At 36.7% G+C, this 24,414-nt stretch overlaps 1 protein-coding gene across 1 annotated transcript in view; it reads right to left on the bottom strand.

Moving 5' to 3' along the window:
• Nucleotides 1-346: 346 nt before the first annotated feature.
• The window catches only part of LOC102099466 (protein inscuteable homolog), a 127,751-nt gene continuing 103,683 nt past the window's right edge, over nt 347-24,414 (bottom strand). The window contains exons 8-13 of the mRNA XM_014257862.2: nt 17,294-17,465; nt 14,955-15,133; nt 4,483-4,549; nt 2,717-2,872; nt 2,009-2,085; nt 347-670 (exon numbers count right to left, since the gene is read on the bottom strand). Of these exons, the coding sequence (XP_014113337.1) occupies nt 542-670; nt 2,009-2,085; nt 2,717-2,872; nt 4,483-4,549; nt 14,955-15,133; nt 17,294-17,465 (780 nt within the window). The 3' untranslated portion in view covers nt 347-541. The remainder of the gene's footprint in view (nt 671-2,008; nt 2,086-2,716; nt 2,873-4,482; nt 4,550-14,954; nt 15,134-17,293; nt 17,466-24,414) is intronic.

Raw genomic sequence — 24,414 nt, 5'->3', positions numbered from 1 at the left:
ACTAGCATCATCTGAAGCCAGTATTTGAACATTTTTTTGAAATGTTTCTCTCATAGTTTATTAAAAAATAGCAACAGTTAAGAACTGGACTCAGACTGTAACATCCCTTTCATTTCAAAGTATATACTTGCAGCTTTTAGAATTATTTTTCTCCTAATACAGATGAAGCTAAAACATTTATTAAAAAAACCTACAAAATGTCCTAACTATAGAAAAATATCAGTGATAAAACATCATTAGAAGCATTTAACATCAGAGCAACAAATTCTTGGCTTCATCACCTTAATTCAGCTATATTAAACAAAACATTTTGTTAGATGGCAATGATAAAGTCTTGTGTGTCTTGGCAGGAAAATATAATGGAAACCCCAGTAACAAGTTTTCTCATTCTGTTCCTTTGCTCTGATAAACCACATGTTCATGGGTTTAGAATAAATAAGTCATAAATAACAACAGGACTAAACCAAAATAAAATTGTTCATGTGTTATCTTACTGTATACCTATCACCTTCATTATTGTTCAAGGGTTTTTGGCTCCCATTCATACAAAGCTCTCTTCCATATTTGTGCACAGCAGAAAAGAATCCACGAGTCTGGGCTTTACCAGCTGCTGAAAATCTGACTCTTCCAGTCCATCAGGACTCATAACTGCTAGTCTCCTCAAGGCTGCCTAGAAAAACAAAACAGCATCATTGCAATGCAGTCAGGTTTGGCAAAGTCTTCATTGCAGGAATCCATTATAACCATATCTAAATAACAGCCAGAACTCAAAACTGAACTGTGCAGGTCTGTGAATTCTGCTGCTGGGTAATCTCTCCTTACTGTCTTCATCTTCCCTCATGCAAAGTTATTAAATGACAATTCTATTGGGCCACATTACTTTTAGACCTGAGCAGCAGGTCTAAGTACAGTACCAGCCCTCAGACACAAGTGACAATACCTATCAGAGCTTGAAGCAGCTTATGTCTCAAGGACAATATTTTTGCCACATTTTTATCAGAAAACATCTTCAGGCAGTTACTAAAACATCAGGAGAAGCAGAATTTCTGAGACAGGGAGGTAGGTAAGGTCTCAAGCAATAGGCATGGATTCAAGGAATGTGCAGCAACAACCTCAGTGAGACAGAAGAATCATAGTCTGGTTTGCTGCCATTGCTCTGTGGTCTCTGCTCTAACCACTCAAGATTAACAAGCCTTCCTGGCATGTAGGAAGAATAATCACAGCATTTTCTATGTTCACATTTATATTTTCATCATCCTGAATGAGACCTGCTTAAGTGAACAAGCTGCAATAACCGAGCTTTACTTTTACATTTAAAATAGCACTAATATCATAAAGCACTGTTGAACAATATTCTTCAGTCTTCATTCACCAGAGCTTGTGCTCCAAGCCTAGATCACACGTGTCCCCAGAGCCCTTTCACAGAATGCTTGGTGAAATCATTCAGCTCTGGCTTTTGGCTCACAGTCCATGCAGTGCAGATGGGATCTTTCTCTTGAGCAGAGAAAGTGTTAAACTTCTCTTGCCCACTCCTTGGCTGGGAACTATATTGTCTTGGTGACATAAATAGAACAAAAAATTGGATTGGAGTGGAAGCAAGACATATCTTTTCCCCTTTTTGGATGCTTTACATAAATATTTTTATATATATGTGGGAATGCTGATAAAGGGTTGCTACCCACATGACTCAAGGCTAATTTCAATAATCATAGAACCATCACAGAATGGGACTTAGGAATTAATGAATCCTTAAATTCCAAAGTGTTCCAAGGAAATATTTTGGTGCCCAATAATGTGAAGATGAAGCCATTTTTTCTTTATGTGCTTAAATCTTCAATCCAAGGATGAATAATTGACAGCATACAGGATTATGCTTAAGGGTAAAAGCAGGAGACCCTGACATGAATTTAGAGCATTTCTGCAATACTTATGCATTTTGAAATCTAAAGGGATGTTTTCTCCTTAATTTTCCAGTGTAAGCATGAAAGGAAGACTAAAATGTACATACCAGACATGCCACTAAAACAGAATCACTGTTATTTCTTTCTGTTGGTGATCTGCAAAGTTTAATCAGGCGAGGAATACCTGAGTGCACAAAAGAGTGTCAGGAGAAATACTTCAGAAAAACAACTTCTTATTTTGTGATATTTTTTAGATTCATCATGTTTATCTTTTTTAGTAGATATGATCTCTAATGCAAAGTTGATATGCAAATACTTAAGGGACTTTCCACGGAGCTCTGCAGTTCAGAGCAGTCATAATTAATGATTGTAAAGCATAAACAAATACATTTGGTTTACATGCTGCTGCAATTTCAGAGTGGAAATTGTGACCTCCATTTCTTCCCTACCAATCATCCCACACACCCTTAAAAAAACTCCTAGTCAAAGAACACATTCCCTCCCATCAGATTAATCACACCTGGAGCTGCTGGGGTCCCAGATTTCTGTGCCCTGACAGATCCTGCCCGAGGCAGCAGTGTGAGCTGGCACAGTAAGGCACAGCTACGTGTTGAGTGGGTGCTGCACCTCAGGTTCCTCTGGGGAAAGAGGAAGAGGTTTATTTAGCTCCATATCCTCAGTCATCCTCTGGACTGACTTTATATGGAATATCTTTCATAAAGTTTCCCAAGTGAGGCTAAAAATTAAAAAGAGCTTCTCCATGACTGGCAGTTCCTCCCTCTTTCAGTGCCATTAAGCAGGAGGCACATCCTTACAGCTGAGTTTTACTGCTGCATCTGCCACCTCCGGATCTCGGCTGAGCCGTGCCAGGGTAACTGCAGATTTCTGCTGGACTCGCTCACAAGCTGCAGCTTCTGCTGGATTTCCCGAGGAGGATTTTTCAAAGAGCATTTCCATTAAAAGTTGAACACCTAAAAGAATGCAAGAGCTGTCGTTATCCTCTCTCCAACAAAAAAAAAAATCTCAGTGCAAAAAAGTGAAGGGAAGAGGAAAGCTGGGTTAATACAGACCAGCCACCATACATAAATGAAGGCTGCAATTTTGACATCAGCACCCAGGTGCATGTGATCTATGTGTAAGTCCTTCTTCACTAGGAAGCTACAGAACTTCTGGATCTAGAAAATTATTAACTCTTTCCTCCTCTAAAAGTTTGTATTCTAGATTTCACTAATTTATTTCAGTCTACCAAATGTAATTCTTTATTTTCTTCTAATTTAACCTAAAGGTAATCACGACCTGAAAAATCTGTAGTGACATATTTCAGGTCTCTAAATGAAGTTTCACTCTCATTTAAAGTATTTTTTTTTGTTTGTTTATATGTTTTTAAGCAAGCCTTTGAAAGTTTCCTTCTCAAACTGTTTAAGAGTATTTTAGAATGAGGAATCCTTTAATGAAGGAAATGATGAAATTCTGTTTCTTGAAGTTTACTGTGTGACTAACTCTTCTCTCCAGAAGAGACAATGTCATCAATGTCAAAGCAACTTCACTAATTTATTGTTGTCTGTAGGAGCTGATATTCTTCTTGTAGCACCACAAAAGAAAAAAGATGATGATTTCTTTTTTCTAGATTATTTTAAGTGTAAAGACAATTATGTACTATTAGACTCCATATGCTATTAGGCATCCAGATTACATCAGGTAGCATCAGAGGATTTGAACTGTTAAAATATTTGCATAAATAATTCAGAGAATTATCATCAGAGCCATGCAGCTAGATAATTATCAATCAACATACAAAAAAGTCAGAGTTGAGAAGAAAGTACCTACATGCTCCAGCATTTGAAGATTGTTCTCAGAATGTGGCCTCTGACTAGCACCTGCTTATTATAACATTATGCAGTCACTAAAAAGATTTTACACAAGATGAGTGCCAACCCCTCTCAAAAGCCAGGGGGAAAATGCTTCTTGTGAAATTCCATGACAGAGTATACACACAAATTTTACCTGTTGTCATTGTCCCTGACAATCCACTGCAGTGTCTAGCATGAGTTCGGCCTACTTGGCCTAGCAAAGCAATATATGTGAGTTTTCACTGTAATTTAATGTTTCCCACCAAAAAAGAAAAAAAAGAAAAAAAGCAAAGGCACCCATCTTACTATCTTGCTTGGCCTTGAATTTGCTGGCAGGTGCATTAATAAGGCATTTACATCTTACCACAATATTACCAGTATTACCACAATACAGGTTGCTGAAACACTTTTTGCTACTTTGCATCTAGGAATAAGTCACACACACAGAACACCAGCAATGTGGTCACAAAGGCAAAGTTTCCTAAAACAGTGGCATTATATTTTGGTTATGCAGAACCATTCCCAGGACTCATTTTGCACCCTGCAGCAATGTGCAATATCCAGCAGAGACAGGATGCAAAATGAAGCTTTATTAGTGAAGCCTTTCTCCTTTACTGTGTAAGTACTACATTCCCATCTACTCAGACTCTGCAGAAATAATGTTTCCCACCAAATTTTAATTTTTTATTTTTATACATACATACATAAATACATAAAATTTATATACATACCATTTCCTTGAATGATTTCTGAAGCACACTGGTCCAACACAGACATGTTTGCCAATATTGTTACCACCTGTTGTTAAAAGGAGAAGGAAAGAATAAAGTCTAGTCTTACAATTCAGTAATATTAAATATAACTGTGGTTCACAAAATAAATATAGCAGAAATATGGAAAATATTTGGGAGTGCTGTTATTGTGCTGAATTTGTTCAGGTGAAATGCTAAGAAATCCTTGCAAGATATTTGGAGTTTTGAGCTTTGATTCAAGGGAATATTTAAGGAATATTCTTCAGTTTCGTTGGAGTCAAGAATTGTGTGCATGTCAAGGCACAGTCTCAAAAGCAACTGGACTTAAAATTCTGTTTATACCTTTCCAGAGGTAAAGAATCATGGTTAGGCTTTGTACCAACACATTCAGTGTTGATATGTGCACAAGCACATTCTGAGATCTTGACTTACAGAATTTCTTATCCCAAATAGCTTTAACTGTTTCTGAGATTAGGTGAAACTCAGCTTGCTTAAAGTGATGCAGCAAGCCACAGACAGAGACTGCACCCTGCGGTGCTGCTGGATTTCAGTCAGCCATTCCCTTCACTGATATTGCGTATTTTCTCACACGTCCTGCAAAACATTCTTCTCAATCCTTCAGATAGCTTTCTTTTTGCATGCCGACACATCCCAATATGAACAGCATATGTGAGAGACCAAATAATAAATGCTAGAGGTAGTCAGAATGCAAAACAGAAATAATATTCTTTCTTAAGAGGTTTCAAATTTTCTCTAATCTAATTCAGGAAAATTGACCAGCCTCAAAAATAATGGTCAGTTTGGAACTGGTTATCAGCTTTTTTAATAGTACAGTGTCAGTTCAGAAACCAGCAAACTTCTGAAATGTGAGGAGGCATGAGATCAAATCACCATTCTGATCTCACTTTGCCATTTTAAAAACAAGGATGACTCATTTCCGATGCTGTGACAGAAAGGTCTTCCACTTTTGAAGTTAGTGTTACAGTGTCATCTCTCTGAATAAATATATATACTTAGCGTGCAAATGAGTTGCTGAACCTCTATAGAGTGACAGGTAGAAATATGGTAACTTGGTGTATGTCTATGTATTTATTCCATATTAATTACTAACTGTGTTGCAGGCAGAGTGTATATGTTTTCTCATTCTAAATTATATCCTGTTAATGAAAATTGCTTCCTCTGTGCAGAATCTGTACCCCATGTGGCTCTCTAAGACACAGATGAAGAATTCAATTAACCACAGTTTGAATACATGTCAATTATTCCACTGCTTGAAGTTATTTTTTCTAATAAGTATTTTCAGACATAAAAACAGTTTGTGTGCATCTTTTGACACCAAAAAATTATTTGAGGTTATAGCTATATATATATCTCTTTCATGTTGATTATGTGGCCCCAATATTTTGCAGTATTTATGGACTACTCTAAAGGGTTTGCATGTCACCTTATCCAGAAGGGTGTAAAAAAACCCCTTATGATCAATGACCATCAAGTTCTACCTATATTAATTTTAAAATCTTAGTAGGACTCAAAAGGTAGTTAAGTCATAGATCAGCTCACTCCATAAGGATAGATTTTTTTTTTCCCAAGTAAATTTTCCTGTGATGTAAAATATGTAAAAAACGAGGATAATGTAAAAATACAGTAGGCAAGCAGAATAAGGAGTGATAGTAAGAATAATGCTCTATTTCTCCTACACTTTCCTATTTTAAAGTTCATGCAACTTACATGAAAATTTCCTCTGTAATACAAACAAAATTCAAGGAAGTTTCCTATTAAGGATGAACTCTAGAGGAAAACACAAACAAATGTAGACTCAATTTGCTTCAGAAAGTGACACTTCTGTGAGCACTGGTATTAATGAAGTCTTATCTCTTTTGGATTTAGAGTTGATCAAAAACCATAAATAAATGTTTTCCAGTAGGTTCTCTGCCACTTTCTTTTTTCTTTTTTGTCTAATGATACAGAGGCTCACACTGCAGTCTTTATCTTTGCTTCTTTTCCCATTATCTGGCTCCAAATTTCAAAAGCTTTAGGCAGTCTCAAAAATAACTACAAAGTCCTGTTGAATCAGCAAACCAGTTCAGTTGCTATTGTGAGACGTGGAGCACACAAACAGATACAGATAAAAGTGACTGCCTAAACCTCATTTCATAGTTGAAAATTACTGAAAAAAGATAGACACCAAAACCTCTTTCAGAACTGAAATTACTTTGAAATAATTGACTTTCAGCTATTTAACATGGAATCTCTACTGTTCAACTGTAATTTTTAATATTAATTTCATTAATTGCTCAAGTAATTGATCCTGTAAAAGAGCACACTCCCTGATTACAAAGCACTGGCACCTGACTCAGTTTATGATTCTTGCAATTTTTCTGGATTCCTAAGGAATACAATGAACTTGTGGTCAACTCCAAGTGTAAGAAAGAAGAAATCCTGATGACAGGATACATGAGTTCTGGTCATTGCCTTCCTACCATGCAGAAGGAATGTGCTGAAGCCTGCCACCAGTTTCATTACCCCAGTGATGTCTTGATCTGTGAGATTTGTAAATGTGTTATTAAGCAAATTTTGTCAGGGAATCCAGCATAATTCCCTACCCCAGCACCTGTATTTCTGCTAAGCAGATCTGCTTTGGAGGTGGATCTTGACCCACACATTTCCAATATCTGTATTTTAGCAGTGCTCTCTCATAGACTGACCCAGGCTGCTCCACATTCCATTCTCTGCTATCCAAACCCATCAAGAATTGTGGGTGCCTCTCTAGAGCAGGAGCCTGCTAAACCTGGTGGCTGCAGTTTTCTCTGTGATCTGGAAGCTCTAAATTCATTGTACTAATGAGAAAATCCACAGAAAAATAGACTTCATCAAGAAATAATCAGCACAGAATCAGAGAATTGGCTTGGAAGGGACTCTAGAGATAATCTAATTCCAATTCCTATCATAGGTAGAGACATTTCCCACTTGATCAGGTTGCTCAGAGCTCCATCCAGCCTGGCATTGGACACTTCCAGGGATGGGACATCCACAGTGTCCCTTGGCAACCTGTTCTTGTGCCTCACCACCCTCACAGCAAAGAATTTCTCCTTACTATCTAATCCAAGCCCTCTCTCTCTCAGTTTGAAGCCATTCCCCTTGTCCTGTCACTATGTGCCCTTGTAAAGTCCTTCTCCATGTTCCCTGTTGGCTCCCTCAGGTCCTGGAAGGCCTGTGACATTTGTTTGCTATCAGAGGGAAGCTGGATGCATGATTCAGGTCAGTGTCACAAGTTACAAGCACAGGAACAGACCTCCAGGGCTCCTCCTGTGCTCAACACCTGCCTGTTTCGGTGTGCTCAACTCTACACACCTAAACCACGGGGCAGTGAGACATGGGAAAAGGCAAAACGTCAGGAAAGGAATTCTCAGACCAGCTCATGTTTTAGCACCTTTTGAAGGAGCACCAATTTAGCAAAGTATCAACATGCAGAGATTTCACTGGGAGTGGCAAGATTTTTTCACAAGAATAAGAGATTAAGTAGGTAACTTTCAGAATTTAAAAAAAAACCACACCCAAAATCAAGAAGCTTTGAAGGTTCATCTTTAAATGGTTTGTTGATGAAGTGAGTATGCAGAGATATTTGAGGGGCCCCTTAATGTCGCTGTAGGACACGGAATGATTCGCACAGACATGGTTCGATGTATGATAGGGAAAAAGAAGGATTTTGTTTTTGTGACTCCAGTATTAATAGATTTTCAACAATGACCAGGGACTGGATAGTTAGGCTACCACTTTCCCAATCACACTGGTTCTGAGAAACACCCATCAAAAGATGTTTCTTTGAAAGAATGTATAAACACCTATGTTTATAGTTACTTTCCTGTGAAAGTGGCTATAAACTATGAAAACAAGATCAGAAGGTTTAATTTTTAGGGTGACACCTTAAGGCCCCTGGAGAATTTCCCTATTTAATAACTTAACTTCAAAAAGAATGTAATTATTTAATATTTTTCAAATGTCAATACAGTATCATCATCTTAGTCCTGAAGCTGCCCTGGAAATTAATCTGAAATCAAATTAAAAATGTCAATTTTTATAGGCAAAATAAGAAGAGGTATTAAACACAGATACATCTCTAATGACAATATCATACATTATTATAAAATTGGCAGTCTTGATCTTTTTTGGTTATTATATATATACTTCATAATTTAAAATTTGTTTCTATTTCCACATAGTTTCCTTCCACTCCCTCAGACTTCCACACATATTGAATTTATGAGTGGTGAACTGTCCTTTTAAGTTCTGTAGTCTGCTTTGCCCTAAACTGTAAGACTTTCAGTTGTCAAGAGCAATTTAAATTTGAGAAACCATGGTTAATCAAGAACCTTTAAAATAGTTTTCTTCAAACAACAGTCACCTTGGAATTTTTTTTTGCTAAAATATGTAATTACTAACACTATAATAAAACTTTTCTAAACAACTAATGGTGACTAATGCTCATCAACCAGTGTACAAGGTACTGAATCTTTGTTGGAAAAGTGAAAACTAGATATAAATGCTTTGCTAGAAAATAAGATACACTGAGAGTGTAAATCTGTAGTTATCAGAGAGATTTAAACTTAAAGAACATGTAAGAAACAGAAGGCTTCTCTGAAAACTTTCCCTTAGTGGCAGATTTAAAAAAGTTTTTCCCTTTATTGTGAAACCAGCTACTAAGGAAGAAAGATGCCAAAGGATTTGGAGGATGAAAGCACACATTTTAGCCAGCTAAAAGGCCACTATCTTCCACAATTGAGGGTCCCTTACCTCATTTGTGGGGGGGGGAAGTGTCTACAGAGGTGGAAGGTGTGGTGATAATATACCTTTCTTAACAATGAAGGCACACTGCTCAGTAGGCTTTTATCAATAGTCCTGACATAATAAAATATTAAAATATAATAAAAAAGAAAGACACAAGCTCAAAACAAGAATTAGAAAGTAATTTAATAGAGTGGCAAAGTAAATCAATATAGAATTGCTAATTCTCTTAGTTAATTACTCCTTTAGGGTTGATTCATTGCTAAGTAATATTAATTTTTGTACATATTATAAGAGCATTTTGTAATTCATTCAAATAAATGACATAACCATAAATCATGGTGTGTCTGTAAAGTTCCAGACAGCCATCCTCAGAAACAAAGTGGCACAGAAAACTATCCAGAAGCAAGACAGAATCTCTGTTTCTGAAGGTAGGTTAAAATCATCTGAATGTCACAATTCAAGATCCATCCACAGGGAGACAGCAAAAGAGTGCATTTAGCAGGCATCAAGAAACAGCATTACAGCAAACTGAGGAAGAAAAAATCTCTCAAGATATTATCTATCAGGAGAAAAAACTTCACTAAGAAATCTCTGGAAATTTTCTCTGGGACATGATATTGCATAAAAATAGAAAATAACCCCAATTTCTTCTGATAGCCATTTTTGTGATTGGGAATTTAGTTTTTCTTCCTGAAAACAGAAAACAAATATGCCTAGATGAGCAGAAGCAACTAACATCCCCCCAAAATAATAACAGTGGTTGGATACAGAATCTGCTTCAAATGCTAGGTTTATTCTGAGACTGTGCCAGGGAACTGTATTTTTGGCATGCTGAGGCACAGCAACAGAGACTAAAGCTGTAGGAAATTTACATTTTGGAATGAAGGAAGTTTTTACCACATTTTTATTTACTTTACTTCCTATTGCTGACTAATCTAGATAAGGAACAGGCAGAATAGCCAGGTTCTCACATGATTTGTTTTGAAGGAGCACAGAGGACATGCACCCTGTATGGGTCCCATTGTGAAAGAACACATCCCATAAACCAGGGCTCATGACTAAATGAGTGATTGAGCTAGTGGCCACAGTGTTCTGTATTTCAGGTTAAAACCTGTGGTGAGGGAAAGAAGAACTTTCTCTCAGACTTCCTTCAAGGCGTTGAAAAGCTTCACATGTTTTGAAACAGACTCAACCAGCCAAAGGCACCCAAGAGATCTGATCTCCCCAGAGCAGAGCACAAATTAGCCTTTCAACACAAGTTAGTTTTTCGACTGAGTTGAGATTTTATTCTTCCAACTGAACCCCTTGCACTGCAAGTGGGAGCACATTGTCTTATCCCACACAGAATCTAAAATATGAAAGGCATAATTGTGACTAAGCAGGAATTTTGCCTCAAAAAGCTTTGGTGTTTAAGACAGTCAGTTTTGGACCCCTGAAATACAACTATCCATAGCATTGACCATATAATGCCAGTCAGTACTGGTAATTAGTTAAGCTGGTCACATGTGCATGAAAAGACAGAGATAAGCAGTTAAAAAGAAAAACAAAAGACATTGGGAAAATTATTACAATCTTACATACGAAACTAATTGGAATATCATTAATATAACGGTGTGGTTAAAATTCAGATAGTCAGGTGACTTTGGCATAATTTTCATTTTTACATCTGTTCCTAGCAGTCATGTTTCTCTCTTGATTTATTAAGCTTTTAAAAATAACTTAATTTTTAAATTTATCAGTTCTCTTTCTAGCTATATTACTTGAAATCATGTTTTCTCAGTGTGATCTAGTCGATACTGGAAAGGATCCCACAGTTTTAATGTACACTTTATCAACCACAGTGCACAGTCAGGCCTCTCAGAGGGAAGGGAATTCCAACCACATATCTAATGATCATGGCACTAATGTCAGAGCAGGATGTTAACAGAGACCTGTGCAAGAAAACAGTGCTGATACCCTTTTAAAAGGCTTTGTTAGTAAACTCCCCAGTATTCAAGAAACTCAGATTGAAAAGTAGTGCTGCAAGATTCTTCCATACAGAGAGGGATTTTCAAAGGAAATCTTAAAGAACTGTTAATACCCTTCTCATTAAAAACATTACTCTCAAAATCTTTCACGGGGGATTCAGCAACATTTAAAAATCAAAACTTCTTTGTATTAAAGTAACATCTGTCTCAAATCTCCTTTTGACACTACAATCTTCATTTAAGGCAGGGGGAAAAAGTGAGGGAAGGCAGTAAAAACAAACACAAATGCCTGATAAGGAAAAAAGGTGAAGAGCAGAGAAAAGAATCTAGAGGAACCTAGAGGAAGAATGGTATTAAGGATTTAAAAGCTTAAATGACACAGAAGATGTCAGTGTCAAACCCAGCAGCATCTCCCAACTACAAACAGGAAAGAATTTATTAGGAAAAAAAATAACAGCAACCATTTCCAATTTTTCCTTCCAGCTTAAAAGTCTTTCTCCACCTTAAACTGTTTTGAAACATAATTCACTGATTTTAGACTTAGGAATAACCACTTTAAAATGGATGTGTTCACTGCACATTAATTCTTTGTCTGCCTGTATAAGAGAAGATCAAAGGTGTTAGGCTATACCTCCACAACTTCACAGGTAAGGTGAGAATATTGACAGCACTGAAGAGACAAGTGGGAATGCAGAGAGAAAAAATTAGTCACACATAAACATCGTGTACCCAAACACACATATTTCATATTTTTCTATATTGAGTCTAAGATGATGGCTAAAGTCAAGAAGATCCTGAATAAGGAGTTTGGCTGAACCCCTCTTCTGACAGATCTTAAACTCCATTAACACTGCTTATACTACACTGCTAAATTTAGGCATGAACCCTTCTGAAAGGATATTTTGATGCTTTCTTGAAGTAAAAAACCTGCTCTTCAGAAAACGACTGTCTGCAGAAAGAAACAGAATGTGGGACATTCATATCCATTTTGACCTAAACGAGGATCTAAGGAATCTGGAAAATATTGCTTGATGACTGTTCTTATACAATGCATTTTGTTACAAAACTAAGGAATCTCAGTATAATGTTGCTGGCTGTGGAAACAGTCACATGCTTCTATAAAATGGACAACTATAATCTTGTTCATCAATAAGTTCAGCTCTCAGTTCTAGATTTCTTTCCTGACCTAATCTAACACAGCCTGGGAAATGAAAGAAGAAAGAGGTTGGTTTTTGGATAGCGATGATGGGAAAGGTTATTTTATCATTTGGACAAAAAGACTTTCCTGAAGTCAAAAGGCAAAATAATTTTAGAGGTCCTTGAGCAGTAAAATAGTTTTTGCAGGCAGTACACCATCTACCCAATATCCAACACCTGGGCACAATGTTATTTATTTCTACCATCACAAAGGGTGATAACTAATAGTAATTCTATGTCCTGTATAGAAGGATATTGTATGAATTTAAGATGAGATACAATGGCACAAAGGAAAACAAAGTTCAGTGTTCCTTCTCTGCATTTCAGCTGTCTTCCTCCCAGTTTTGGCTCATAGTGAAGCACACTTCAGTCTACCAAAATAGAATTTTCTTAAATCAGCGTTAATGCTAAAGTAATAATATATTTAGAAATTTTAGGTAGTTTTCTATAAGTAGTTATGTTACTTAAATTAAAGTTTTGTATGAAAAACAGAGCATTTAAGTTTGAGGGGCTATTTTATAAAATTTTATATTATTCAGACCATACTTTGTTGTATGTTTTATTAATATTTTACTTTGTTTAACTGTTTCAACCCTTAGTATAAGTCAATTCCAAACCATCTATTTCACTGGCAAACATGACTTGATCATTCAGAATGGACACTAATCCATGAAAATACATTTAACATTTGTTGCATAATCCAAAATAAAATCTTTAATCTAAAAATTTTCAAACCTACTCATCTTTAATGTAAATCTCCCTAGGCAAATGTCTATTGTCTGGGACATAATATTATATAGATTGGAAAAAGATATTGACTACATTACTTACCTAGAAGGATTTACAGTCAAAAACCAAAATAGTAATTTATAATGCCCTTATAAAATATAATATTGTAGTGCTGTTTTTCTTTTCAGCTGAGTGTATTTTCCTCATTGCAACTTTACACAGAGCAAATTAAAAGGCAAAATATTCCATGAAACTGCTGTAATTGGCAGATACCATCCCCACCCCACAAATACAAGACTGAAACAAGGGGAGCAATTCAGTCAAACACACACTTGTTCAGGAATTTGAAGGAAGCCTTCTCTTAAGGCTATTTAATTACCAAAACTGCTTGACTGGCAGCTCTTAAAGATGAGCAGCACTCAGATTCCACCTCAGTGTGTATATATATATATATATATATATATATATATATATATATATATATATATATATATTTATATATTTTATATAAAATTTTATGTATTATTTTATAGTTCCCACTGCTGCAGGAGCCAAGGAGTCAGCTCAGAAGCTTCCTGCAGCACGCCACAGAGAGCATCACCCTTTCTGCTCTACTTTTTCATTCTGAGGAGGAAGGTGAAGTGTTATGGGGGATGAAATCTCAGCTCTTGGAAGGAAGCCATTCAGTCTGCTGTTCATCTAGCTGGTGAGATGAACTTGCATCTTGCAAGCTGCAAAAGGCCTGGAACTAGCCTGTCACCTAAAAAAAGCCATATGTATTTCTTTCAATGTCTGCCTTCCTCCTAAAAAGAAGGGGCTTGCTGTGCTACCCACAGAGAAAACTGCAAATTCACAGCTGACAGCAGAATTCAGATGAGGGCATAAAGAAATAAAGAAATTAAAACCATGAGAGCATGTAGGAAGACTGAAAAAAAGAGAATGTGAAGGGTTTTACATATGTGATAGTAGACAGCCATGTCAACACCACAGCTGATACCTCTGCCTAAAGGGCATTAAGTAATTATGGCTTAATTCTATCTTTTTATACACAGTTCTGAGCTGAAAAATTAGTAAGTGCTACTAATATAATCTAAAACAGTCCTAGTCACCCCACTAGAACACCGATAATTAGTTTCTAGGGTCAATTGGGCCTTAATTTCCAAGGCCTGGCTCCTGGTTAAGGGTGAAAAAAAACTTCTGTGGCAGTGAAGATCCCAAGTCTACCATAATTCGTCTGTGCAATACCATAGACCTTTAGTATTCTGTGTCCCTTTACTAAAAAAAAATTAAAAATTAAAAATAGTGGTGAGAAGGAAAGGGAAAGGCAAAAGTACATTAGCAGTATTTGCCAATAAAAATTTGCAAACCATCTACCAGGTAGACAGGACTTGGTCCAAAGCCCAACGACATCAGTGGGCTGGGGATCAGGTCCTTATTCAGCTTTTGGAGATAATTCATCTTTAAACTGACAACTGTGTATTTAGGCTCCATATATAACTTTGTCTCAAAGCCCTGTCCAGTCAAGTTTTGAATTCCTCCAAAGACAGCGATTCCACAACCTGTCTGGGTCTCTGTCCTAACTCATGATGAGGAACAATAAATTCTGCTATCTTAGATAAATGGGACTGCAGCTTTTTTTAATTATTTTTTGAAAATCACATTAAAGCTGTCATATGAAAGAAACTTAGGTTTGGCAATGTCGAAACAGACACAGTGCTAAAATCTTTTGGCTTTTACACAAATGTGACAGTGGCTTGCAGAGAAATTCCTCACCTGATCCCTGGAATACGGAGTATCCACTATGCGTTTGTCTGAGCATGCTGCTAGGAGAATCTTCATTGCATTTAGCTGGAGCAATATTTCACAAGCCATGGTATCAAAGAAAGTAATATTGGCAAGAGCTGCTGAAGCCAGCAGGAAAACTTCACCTGATGAGGCTTCTTGGCACAGTTCTAGGAATGCAGAAAATAAGCTGAATAAAAGTAATTCCTTCATTGCAGCATTTAAAGACAATATTTAAGCATCTGCAACTTGCAGTAGTGATCTTATTAGCCAATATCAAGTTCATAAACATGGAGAAAAAAAAGGAAACAAAAAATATAAACTTAATTTTGTCAATTACATAGCATCATAGAGTGGTGTAGGGTGGAAAAGACTTCTAAGATCATGGGCTCCAACCAAACCCAGCACTGCCAAGTCCACCACCAAACCATGTGCCCAACTCAACACAGCTTTTAAATACCTCCAGGGATGGCAACTCAAGCAGAGTCGTCTGGGCAGAGTTTTCCAGCACTTAACAACCCTTTCCATAAAGTAATTTTTCCTAATACCCAATTTAAAATTTACCTGGCAGAACTTGAGGCCATTTACTGTTGTTCTATCACCTTTTACTTGGAAGAAGAGACCAACATCCACCTCACTACAACCTCTGATGAATGATATGCTCTACCTAGTACACCATTCTACTGGGAATATTTCACTGCCTGTTGTTCAAAATAAAGCTCAATATAACTAAATAAAATTAAATACAGGAGGCAGAAAGCTAACAGTAAATTATCTGTATGAGAATAATTCTATTATACATCTTCTTCTTTACAACAAAGTACATATACATGTTGCTTATCCCTAAATCTAATTCTCTGTAGTCAAAAATCATCCTGCATGTTTTTCAACTTCAATAAGAAGTGCTTAAGAGACATCTGTCTTTTAATCCCTTGTACATATGTACTTTAACTAAGATGTGAATCACCTAGAAATGGGATTTCTGCATGGTTTAAAAATTAAATATTACTGTAATCAATTACTGAGTTATAAATATCACAAGGAAACTGGTGTCTGATTACTGAAATAGCTCTTGCAAAGTTATACATGTTCTATTTTTAATGCTTGCATTTCTTGGGCAGAATATATGCCACTAAAATTCCTGTGGAACTTAAACAGCAGCAACTGAGGAAATGATCCACCAGCTAGTGCCTTCTGGATAGGCTGTTCAGATTGGCCCTTGACTGTGGTACACTATAATAACCAAGAAATAATCTGAAAAAAAACAGGTCAGATGCCAGTGTCTACAACATAACCAAGCTCAGCACAGGTTAATTCCACCTGCTGGATTCAGGGCACAAGCTTCTCCATTTTTTGCTGGACATCAGGAATAAATTGTTCCCTTGATTTCTGCATCACTAGTTCTGTTTGGGCCTTTTGGAGAATGCCTAAATACACCTCAGATAATACCCTGCCACCACAGAATCCTCAGACACTCATACTACTCTTTCTTCCTTCTTAAAAACAAACAAACAAACCCCACAAAATCATGCATTCAAATGGAAGTGCTGCAGTTTAACTGTAACCACTGGGCTCACTAGAAAAATTTCCAAATGTACTGATTTATTATACATGAGAAATCAAACTAGAAGACCCAAAGAGTTCATTCTGATGCAGAGCTCTGGGAAACCGAATTTCCAGACTAGAGAGACGAAAATGCTTGAATGAAAGTTTCTGGTATTTGAGAGGGAGAGAGCACAGTGCCAGAAATAAGATATTCCTCTCTTTAGAAAACAATGGGAAATGTCATCTTGTTTTTCTAAATTATTCTCACTGACCCAAGTTAAGGAAAATCTTGCTGTTACCTTTGTCTCATTTTACCATGTATCAGGGGCTTAGACAAGAAAGACAGATCGTTTATTTTCTTGTAACAATACCAATAAATTATATGACACTCTACTTTTCCTCTGAATTACCATACAAATGCAGATGTAGTGGTGAGTTTGAGTTCTAGAAAATTGGAAAATACAACATAAAGATTAGCAGTTCTCAATATACCTCTTTTACAGACAAAAATCACATAAGAAGATGCTTTGCTGAGTCTTTCTTGAGGCTCTTAAGACAGATTTTCATACAGATATTATTTTTACAAATATGCATAAATCTATTCACATGTAGCTTGGAGTAAAAAATATTATGTAATTGCAGAATTCTCTGGCTCAGAATTTAAAATTGTTATTTTATTTGTTAAGGTAAGTATGGTAAACATTATTTAGGGAATATTTCTAATGAAAGAGTCGTACCCTAATCTGCTATTTTTAATGGACTCAGAAGTCCTGTAGAAAACTTACTGACAAGTGCTGTCACGATTTCTTCCATATTTTCCAGAAAGCTGCTGAGATGCTGAGTGAACGTGAGATGTGGAGATGTGATCTGTGCAATTACTGCTGCTGCTTCTGCATGAGTAGCTTCAGAATGACTGGTGTCAGTGAGGATGTCAGCTAGGCACAGGATCCCATCAACCTAGGGAGAAACAATAGGTAGAAGTTAGAAATACTGTAGGAAGCACTTTTGCAACCAAAGATGGTTTTCCATTTGTCTTTTCTTGGCGGTGACTAAACTACTCAATTTATTTTCAGAAATAACTTAAACTTGGTGGCCTTTGTGTTGCAGGAAGTCGCAGTTTAGCAAATACAAATGAGTTCAGCATACGAGTTTGTTGTCCTGCCAAAAGTCTTGCAGTTCCTTCTAGCTTAATGGTTCTGTGAAATCGACTTTGGACCAGCAGAATTTTTTCTGACAGACATCTAAAGTTAAACATAAATTCAAGAATAAGCTCTGATAAGCAAACGTTAATTGCTACTCTGCCTCATACTATGCCTCAGGCTCTACTACAAGACTCAAACCTGAGTGTGCACTAAGGTCTACTTTTTTGCCACTTTTCCCTGAAATTGTCACAAAGCAAACACAGGATCAAAGGTGCTCCTGACGAGCTTGCACAGCACTTCTGTTAAAGCCAGGTCCACACATCCCTTGCTTACTTCAAAGGGAAACAGAAAAATGAGAAATGACAAGTTTATGCTTCTGGAGTGTTTGAAGTGTCCTTACACAGTTCAGGCAGACAGATCATACACACACATATAGGTTTAAATTATAGGAGACCCACTGCACAATGAAAGCAACAGGGCACATCCATTGGGACCATTGTTAGCAGCAAAACTCAGCAAGCGAGTGTTCTCTGTGTACAGGGGCACAATGTGTGAACTTTCAGATCTACAGCAATGTGTTTCTCACCATATAACATAGCCCTGAACAACTTATCACCTTGACAAGCAAGTAGTTAGAACACAGGATCATTTAGGATGTGAAAGACCTCCAAGATCACTGAGTCTAGCCAAAGGCTGAACACCAGACGTGGCACTCAGTGCTGTGGCAGTCATGGTGACTGCACCACCTCCCTTGGGCAGTACATTCTAAAGCTTGACAATCCTTTCCATGAAGAATTTTTCCTGATGTCCAGCCTGAGCCTTCCCTGGTGCAGCTTGAGGCCTTTTCCTCTTGACCTGTGCTGGCTGCCTGGGAGAAGAGGCTGACTCCCACCTTGCTCCACCCTCCTTTCACTGAGCTGCAGAGAATGTTAAGGTCTCCCCTGAGCCTCCTTTTCTCCAGGCTAAACACCCTCAGCTCTGGACACTTTAGAAATACAAAGAGGAGTTAAGAAGGCTTAGTACTGAAATGTACTTCAGTACTCAAACAAAAAACAAACCCACATTTGCGTTGTACACTTGCTCTTAGCTCTGTTGCTCAGACTGCATTCTGTCAACTCAAAGCTTCTTCATAATGTCCCTGTTAAGTCTTATCCATTATCTTCAAAAAATATTTAGCAAATTAGTATTTAGCAAATCTCTTATTCTCCTTTTTTCTATTTGTTAACATAGAATGTTGAGTTATCTTAATTACACGTCCTGCAATGAATTAAATTTTTTGATAATCACTGACATTTACTGTATTTTATGCGCAAAGCTCTCAGATAGGAGTAAAAAATACCCTCTGTAAGATTATTCACTAGGATGAAGTTTTTAATAGGGAATAGACTATATCATTGAAACTCTAGTAACACAGATAAATATAAAAGAAATTGTATCTCTATTTTTCCTCAGATCACAAATGGTATTTATCGTAGAAGCTCTAGTACTGGCAAAAAGAGAAAGAACAAATTTTCAATGCTAAACTTTTTCTTGACAAGCTTTCAACATTAATCTACCTACAGCAAAATATTTCCTCCTAGTTATGGCAGAATTCTACAGCTTGGAGCAGCAGATTCACATAATTCACTGGGCTTCAAGGTATATTAATAGATCTCAGTGTCAAGAATTAATCTATGTCCTCAAAAGATGATTTAGTACCCAAAGTGTGCTAGACAATATCATATGCAAAACCCCACAATTTTATCATTTTGAAATCTCCCTAGATCACACCTTGTTTGGGATCCAAAGAATGTTAATAACAACAGGCAGTATAAAAAGTTAAACATACTCCAAGACATTAAAAAAATACTTCACAAGAAATTTCTTCTAAGACCCACTTCAGTCTTCAGCTCTAAATTTACTGCTTAAAATTCACTTGGCCAACTTATATTCAATGATCCTGAGAAATGATTTAAGAGTACTTTTATGCTGTTTGAGAACAGGTAATGGCTTATGAAAGACAGGTACAAGAACATCATTAGATTTTTCTATCACCAGTAATTGTGCAAATCTACATTAATAATACAAGCTTCTAAAAATAAAGGGCTGTACTCAAATTTTAAATCACATATTTGATTTCATTATTTTCTAAGTAATAGTTTTTGGAAACTGGGAGTTTCTGAATTGTGAATAAAAAAAGCAGATATGATTTTATTCAACACAAAGATAAATTACATATTTTGGGTCTGTGAAATCTAGCACTAGTTAGTCTCCTTCCTTTTCAGAAACATGTAAAATACTAACAAATTCAGGCTAAAATTTGCTCCATACATTTTTTCGTCTCATCTTAAATATAGAAAATAAAATAAGTCTACTTCAACAGGCAACCCCATTTATAAGTGTCTAGCAATAAATTTTAAAATGACAGGGGAACAATCTAATAAAAGCACTTTAACATCCAAAAAGAAATTGCTGCTCAAAGCATTTTTATAATTAGGTTTCGCACTGAAAGGAACTTTGGATGGCTGCCCTGTTTTCTGTTTAATTTTGGTGAAGTAATCAGCTAAATGTCAAATCTGTTCATCACCTTGGCAATACAAAAGAACCAGTTAGCCAGATAATGCAAACAAATGAATTCCATGAATGCAATAAGATGCTGTGGAGCCCCTGCATTTGAGGAATGGCATTCAGTAAACGCTTGATCACTAATATTTCAGTATTGATAATTGGAAAAATGCCAGGAACTTACATCCTTATGAGCATAGCCCTGTTGTAGAAACTTAATCCAAGTGACAAAATAAATGTGTGACCATGTTACTGCATAGATCAAGTCTTCTGAAAGGAAACAATTTATTTTTTTCTACAACAGGAATGAATGAGTTCTGGGGCAAGAGTCTTCTTTTTTCAGTATACCTGTCCTTCCTCCTAAAAATAAATAAAACTAGGCATTTGTTAAAGATACCAATACAAAACTCAGGATGACTTACACTAATGACTTCATGATTTGAAATATCACACACAACAGCAATCTTAACTCTCTGCTTTCCATAAGGGGGTTTAAGGCAGTTTTATCATGCTACTCTGGGAACCAAGACCCACCACCTTCCTCTTAGTAATGTCCATGTTCATTTGTATAAAATGCTGCTCAAGGCCTTTTCTCATAGCATGATTTTGCTACCATTCCTGTTTGCTCACTTAATGTTCAGATGATCCCTACATATTGGTAAAACTTTGGTCAATTTTTTTTTTTTTTGCCTTCTCTAAGTTGATCTCCAGAGTCATTTAGTGAGTCTTGCAGGCATCTGTCACCTGATTTTCCACTGCCAAATCCATGGATAACACTATCAGCCTAAATCTGGGTGCTTCTGGTAAGAAGATGAAGCAAATTTCAAAGCAGTTTTACAGAAGAATAAAATGGAGATGTTGAGATCCAGAGGTAGGGCAGCAAATGTGGAAACAATATCACAAAGGGGATCACCCCTTAAACAATCTCAGCTTTCCCAGAGGAGAATTTCAAAAGCAGAGGCTGCACCCAACAGTCAAGAACCTATAGATCAGAGCTGGGTGTCTTCTATCCTTTCACACATGCTCCTCCTACCTGAAGGCTAGGACAGGTTAACTATGTAGGTGAGAACATTAGCAGGGCAAACCAAATATATAAAGGTGGATAAAAACCCAAGCACATCAAAATTTATAGGATGAGGGTAACTGTGACAGAAGGCAGGGAGGGAGGATTATCATATTCATCCAGCAAAACCCATATACTGTTGTTTTGATGACTTGTTACCAAGTAATGGAATTAAATGAGATGATACAGTAACAAAGTGATGGCATTAAAACATCCCCAAATATAATCCCAAATAATCCAAATTACTGCAACAATTCCATGGCAGCAGCAGTGACCAGTGAACAAAACTGCAATGATTTTTATAACTAATGCTGTACAAGAGTGGCCATGGCACCTAATTTATAAGCCCTGTTTTGTACATATGGAATAATGTGGGGCTGAATAGAGGTTGAACAGCTCCCAGCTCTATCCTTGAAACTCCTGTCAATAATTTAGCTTTGTATCTAAACTAGCAGTGAGTTGTGCTTTGGTTTGCAGCAGCTTTGACTATAGCTTCCCTTTAAAACTACCCTCTTTCAGATGTGGTCAAGCTGATGAGGAAATATTTGTTCTTTCTGGCGTTTATCCATCGAAGAGAAGTGTAAAGTTGATGTAGGAATGTTGTTATGTGGCATAAGAGAAAAGACATTTGGCTGCATCAGCTTGAAGGATGCATTAAATGAGGCAATGCCTGAGTAGCAACCTTACATCAACGTTGCAGGGAGAAAGAAAGTGCAGAGCAAGATGAAATAAGAAGTTCCTTACTCTGGACTGTCTAGGAGTCGAAAGATAAATCCTGTGCAATCCCTATGAAGCCAAGAGGAAGCAGCCCTGCACCTCAGAATTCATGTTCCTCTGTGCTCAGAGATGCTCTAAGCTTGTTGCAGATAAAAAGTACAAATGGTTGTCAAAAGATAATAGAGAATAAGTCAATTTACAGAAAGGATGGACAAAATCAGTAAGGTCGACATCCAGACTTCTCTTTTGTCTTTGCTTCCAGGATAAGAGAACAGCTGGCTTTGAACTCCCTCAATATTGAGGACTGATATGAAGGGTAAGATAGTATTTTAAAGTATTTTTGTGGTTGATAAAAGAAACAGGCATTGCACTGCTACTAGCCTAGCAACATCCACATATTCCCACTCCCATAAATCACAGCTTACATTGCTTCAAACTACTCTCCACAAACATAGTGAAACACCCAAGGATAAGCTCAGCTTTCCTGATCTACTCCTCCACTGTGATATCCTTCCATCTCTACAGGATAAGCACTGAGTGGCTACAAGAGGAATGAGAAGAGACTACAAAGGAATTCACTTGCAGTTATGCAGAAATCCTTTGTAGTGCAAGTAGGTGTTCACAGAATTGGGATGCATTGATAAAACAGAGGGAAAACCACTGGTCACAAACGAGCACAGTGGCTGGGGGGTGGAAAAAAGACATTTGCAATGACCCTTGTATTCAACATTTGTTACATTTTCTTTCTCCTATTCTGTCAAACAATCCCAGTAATGACTATGTTACCTGTAGAGTCAGGACCCTGTAAGAATAAGGAAGAACTATTTATGCTCACATATTTATAAAGATTAAATTCTTGAAGTTGCGTGACACATGACACCAAATATTTCTCAGGTTCTCATGCCCTGCATTTTTGAGTGCTAGATACAGTGGTTTGTTTTTAAGCTGCAAGAATCTATTTCTATTTGTAGGGTTTTCTTGGTAGCTGTACCTGCATTATAGATTCCAGAAAGTACATGTTTGTTCCTTTTAAATAATGGATAAGGCTTTATACATTATATTTTGGGGTCTGAAATCCATTACAATGAAGCCACATAGACCCAAAAAAAGGACTTGTCAACAAGATGAGAGGAACTGTCAAGTGGTGTACAAGAATGCTGAACAAGATACTGGGACCTAAAATCTGAATTAAGGAAAGACCATATATTAGTCATTTTCACATAGCCCTCATTTTTATTTACTCTGGGGGATCATGAGAAAAGGGAAAATACCCACCTCAACTAGTCCTATAAACAATCAGGGGCTCCAGGTTATGTGTAGCAGGGCACTCCAGAAAATGAGATGTGCTCCCGAAAAAAAACATGCTCCAGTCATCTACTTTTAAATAAATAATGTCACAGACGCTTCATGGTGTGAGGATATATTCTCCAACACCTGGTGCCTGGCATTTAAAAGCAAGGACACTCTTTCAACGTGTTTGATTACTTTGTATCATCTAGGTTTTGATATGACACCATGTTTTTTATTTTCAAGTGTCTCTTGGTTTAGCTCTTCATGAGGAAAAAAAAATCTCATACACATCACATTTTTAGAGGAGCTTTATTCTATTATGATAATGAGAAAGGGTCTGTAGCCAAAAAGAGCAGCATGGAGGTCACAGCCACTCATTATCATCTAATCTAACTCTTCATAGTGTCTCTCCTCTCTCAGGAAAGACAATCTTCCTGCTAGAATTCTGGATTTGTTCAAGTGAAAAATTTGAAATCTTAATTATGCTTCAGATTTGATTAATAATTTTAATAATCCCTGTTGTTATTATTACTGTAATTTCACATACAGCTTCTCTCATTGAATTAAAATTCTTGACCAGGTGTATACCATTATGACTTGCACCCAAATACCACCCTACTCCATTCTCAAACTGTGTCAATGGAAACACCACAGTAGAAAGCAGATTTACATTAGAGAGGTAGAGAAAGTGAGAAATGGACATGCATAGAATGTTTTACTTTCTTTTACTCTTATTTTAAACATGAGGTTTTTGCAAACACTTTTGCAAAAAAGATCTTTATGCAAAAAATTTTCCTGCAAACATTTCTCTTTTCAATGGTGTCAGTCAGCCTAAAAAATATCCACTCTCTAAAATCAAGACTTCAGCAGTATTTGAATCATATATACACTAATCAAATGCACTACAATAGTAGAATATTTATATAATGCAATGAATTAAATATACACAGTAACTTGCTCAGAAAAATGTTTTTGTGTCTAAATTCACATAGTTACCAAAGCTGACTCAGTGATTTACTCATATTTCTCTTCCCAAAATTTCTGTTGCTTTTAAGAACAGCACTATGAGGCACCAAACATTAATAGAATTGTTTGCTACATTCATTACTTCACAATGGCTGTTCAATTATTTTAATAAGTTATTTTAAAT

This window comes from Pseudopodoces humilis, chromosome 7, assembly GCF_049639895.1.
Source record: "Pseudopodoces humilis isolate 2021_Gansu_Grassland_sample_001 chromosome 7, ASM4963989v1, whole genome shotgun sequence".
NCBI lineage: Eukaryota > Metazoa > Chordata > Aves > Passeriformes > Paridae > Pseudopodoces > Pseudopodoces humilis.
The sequence above is the reverse complement of the archived record's forward strand: the minus strand, read 5'-3'. Positions and strand labels throughout refer to the sequence as shown.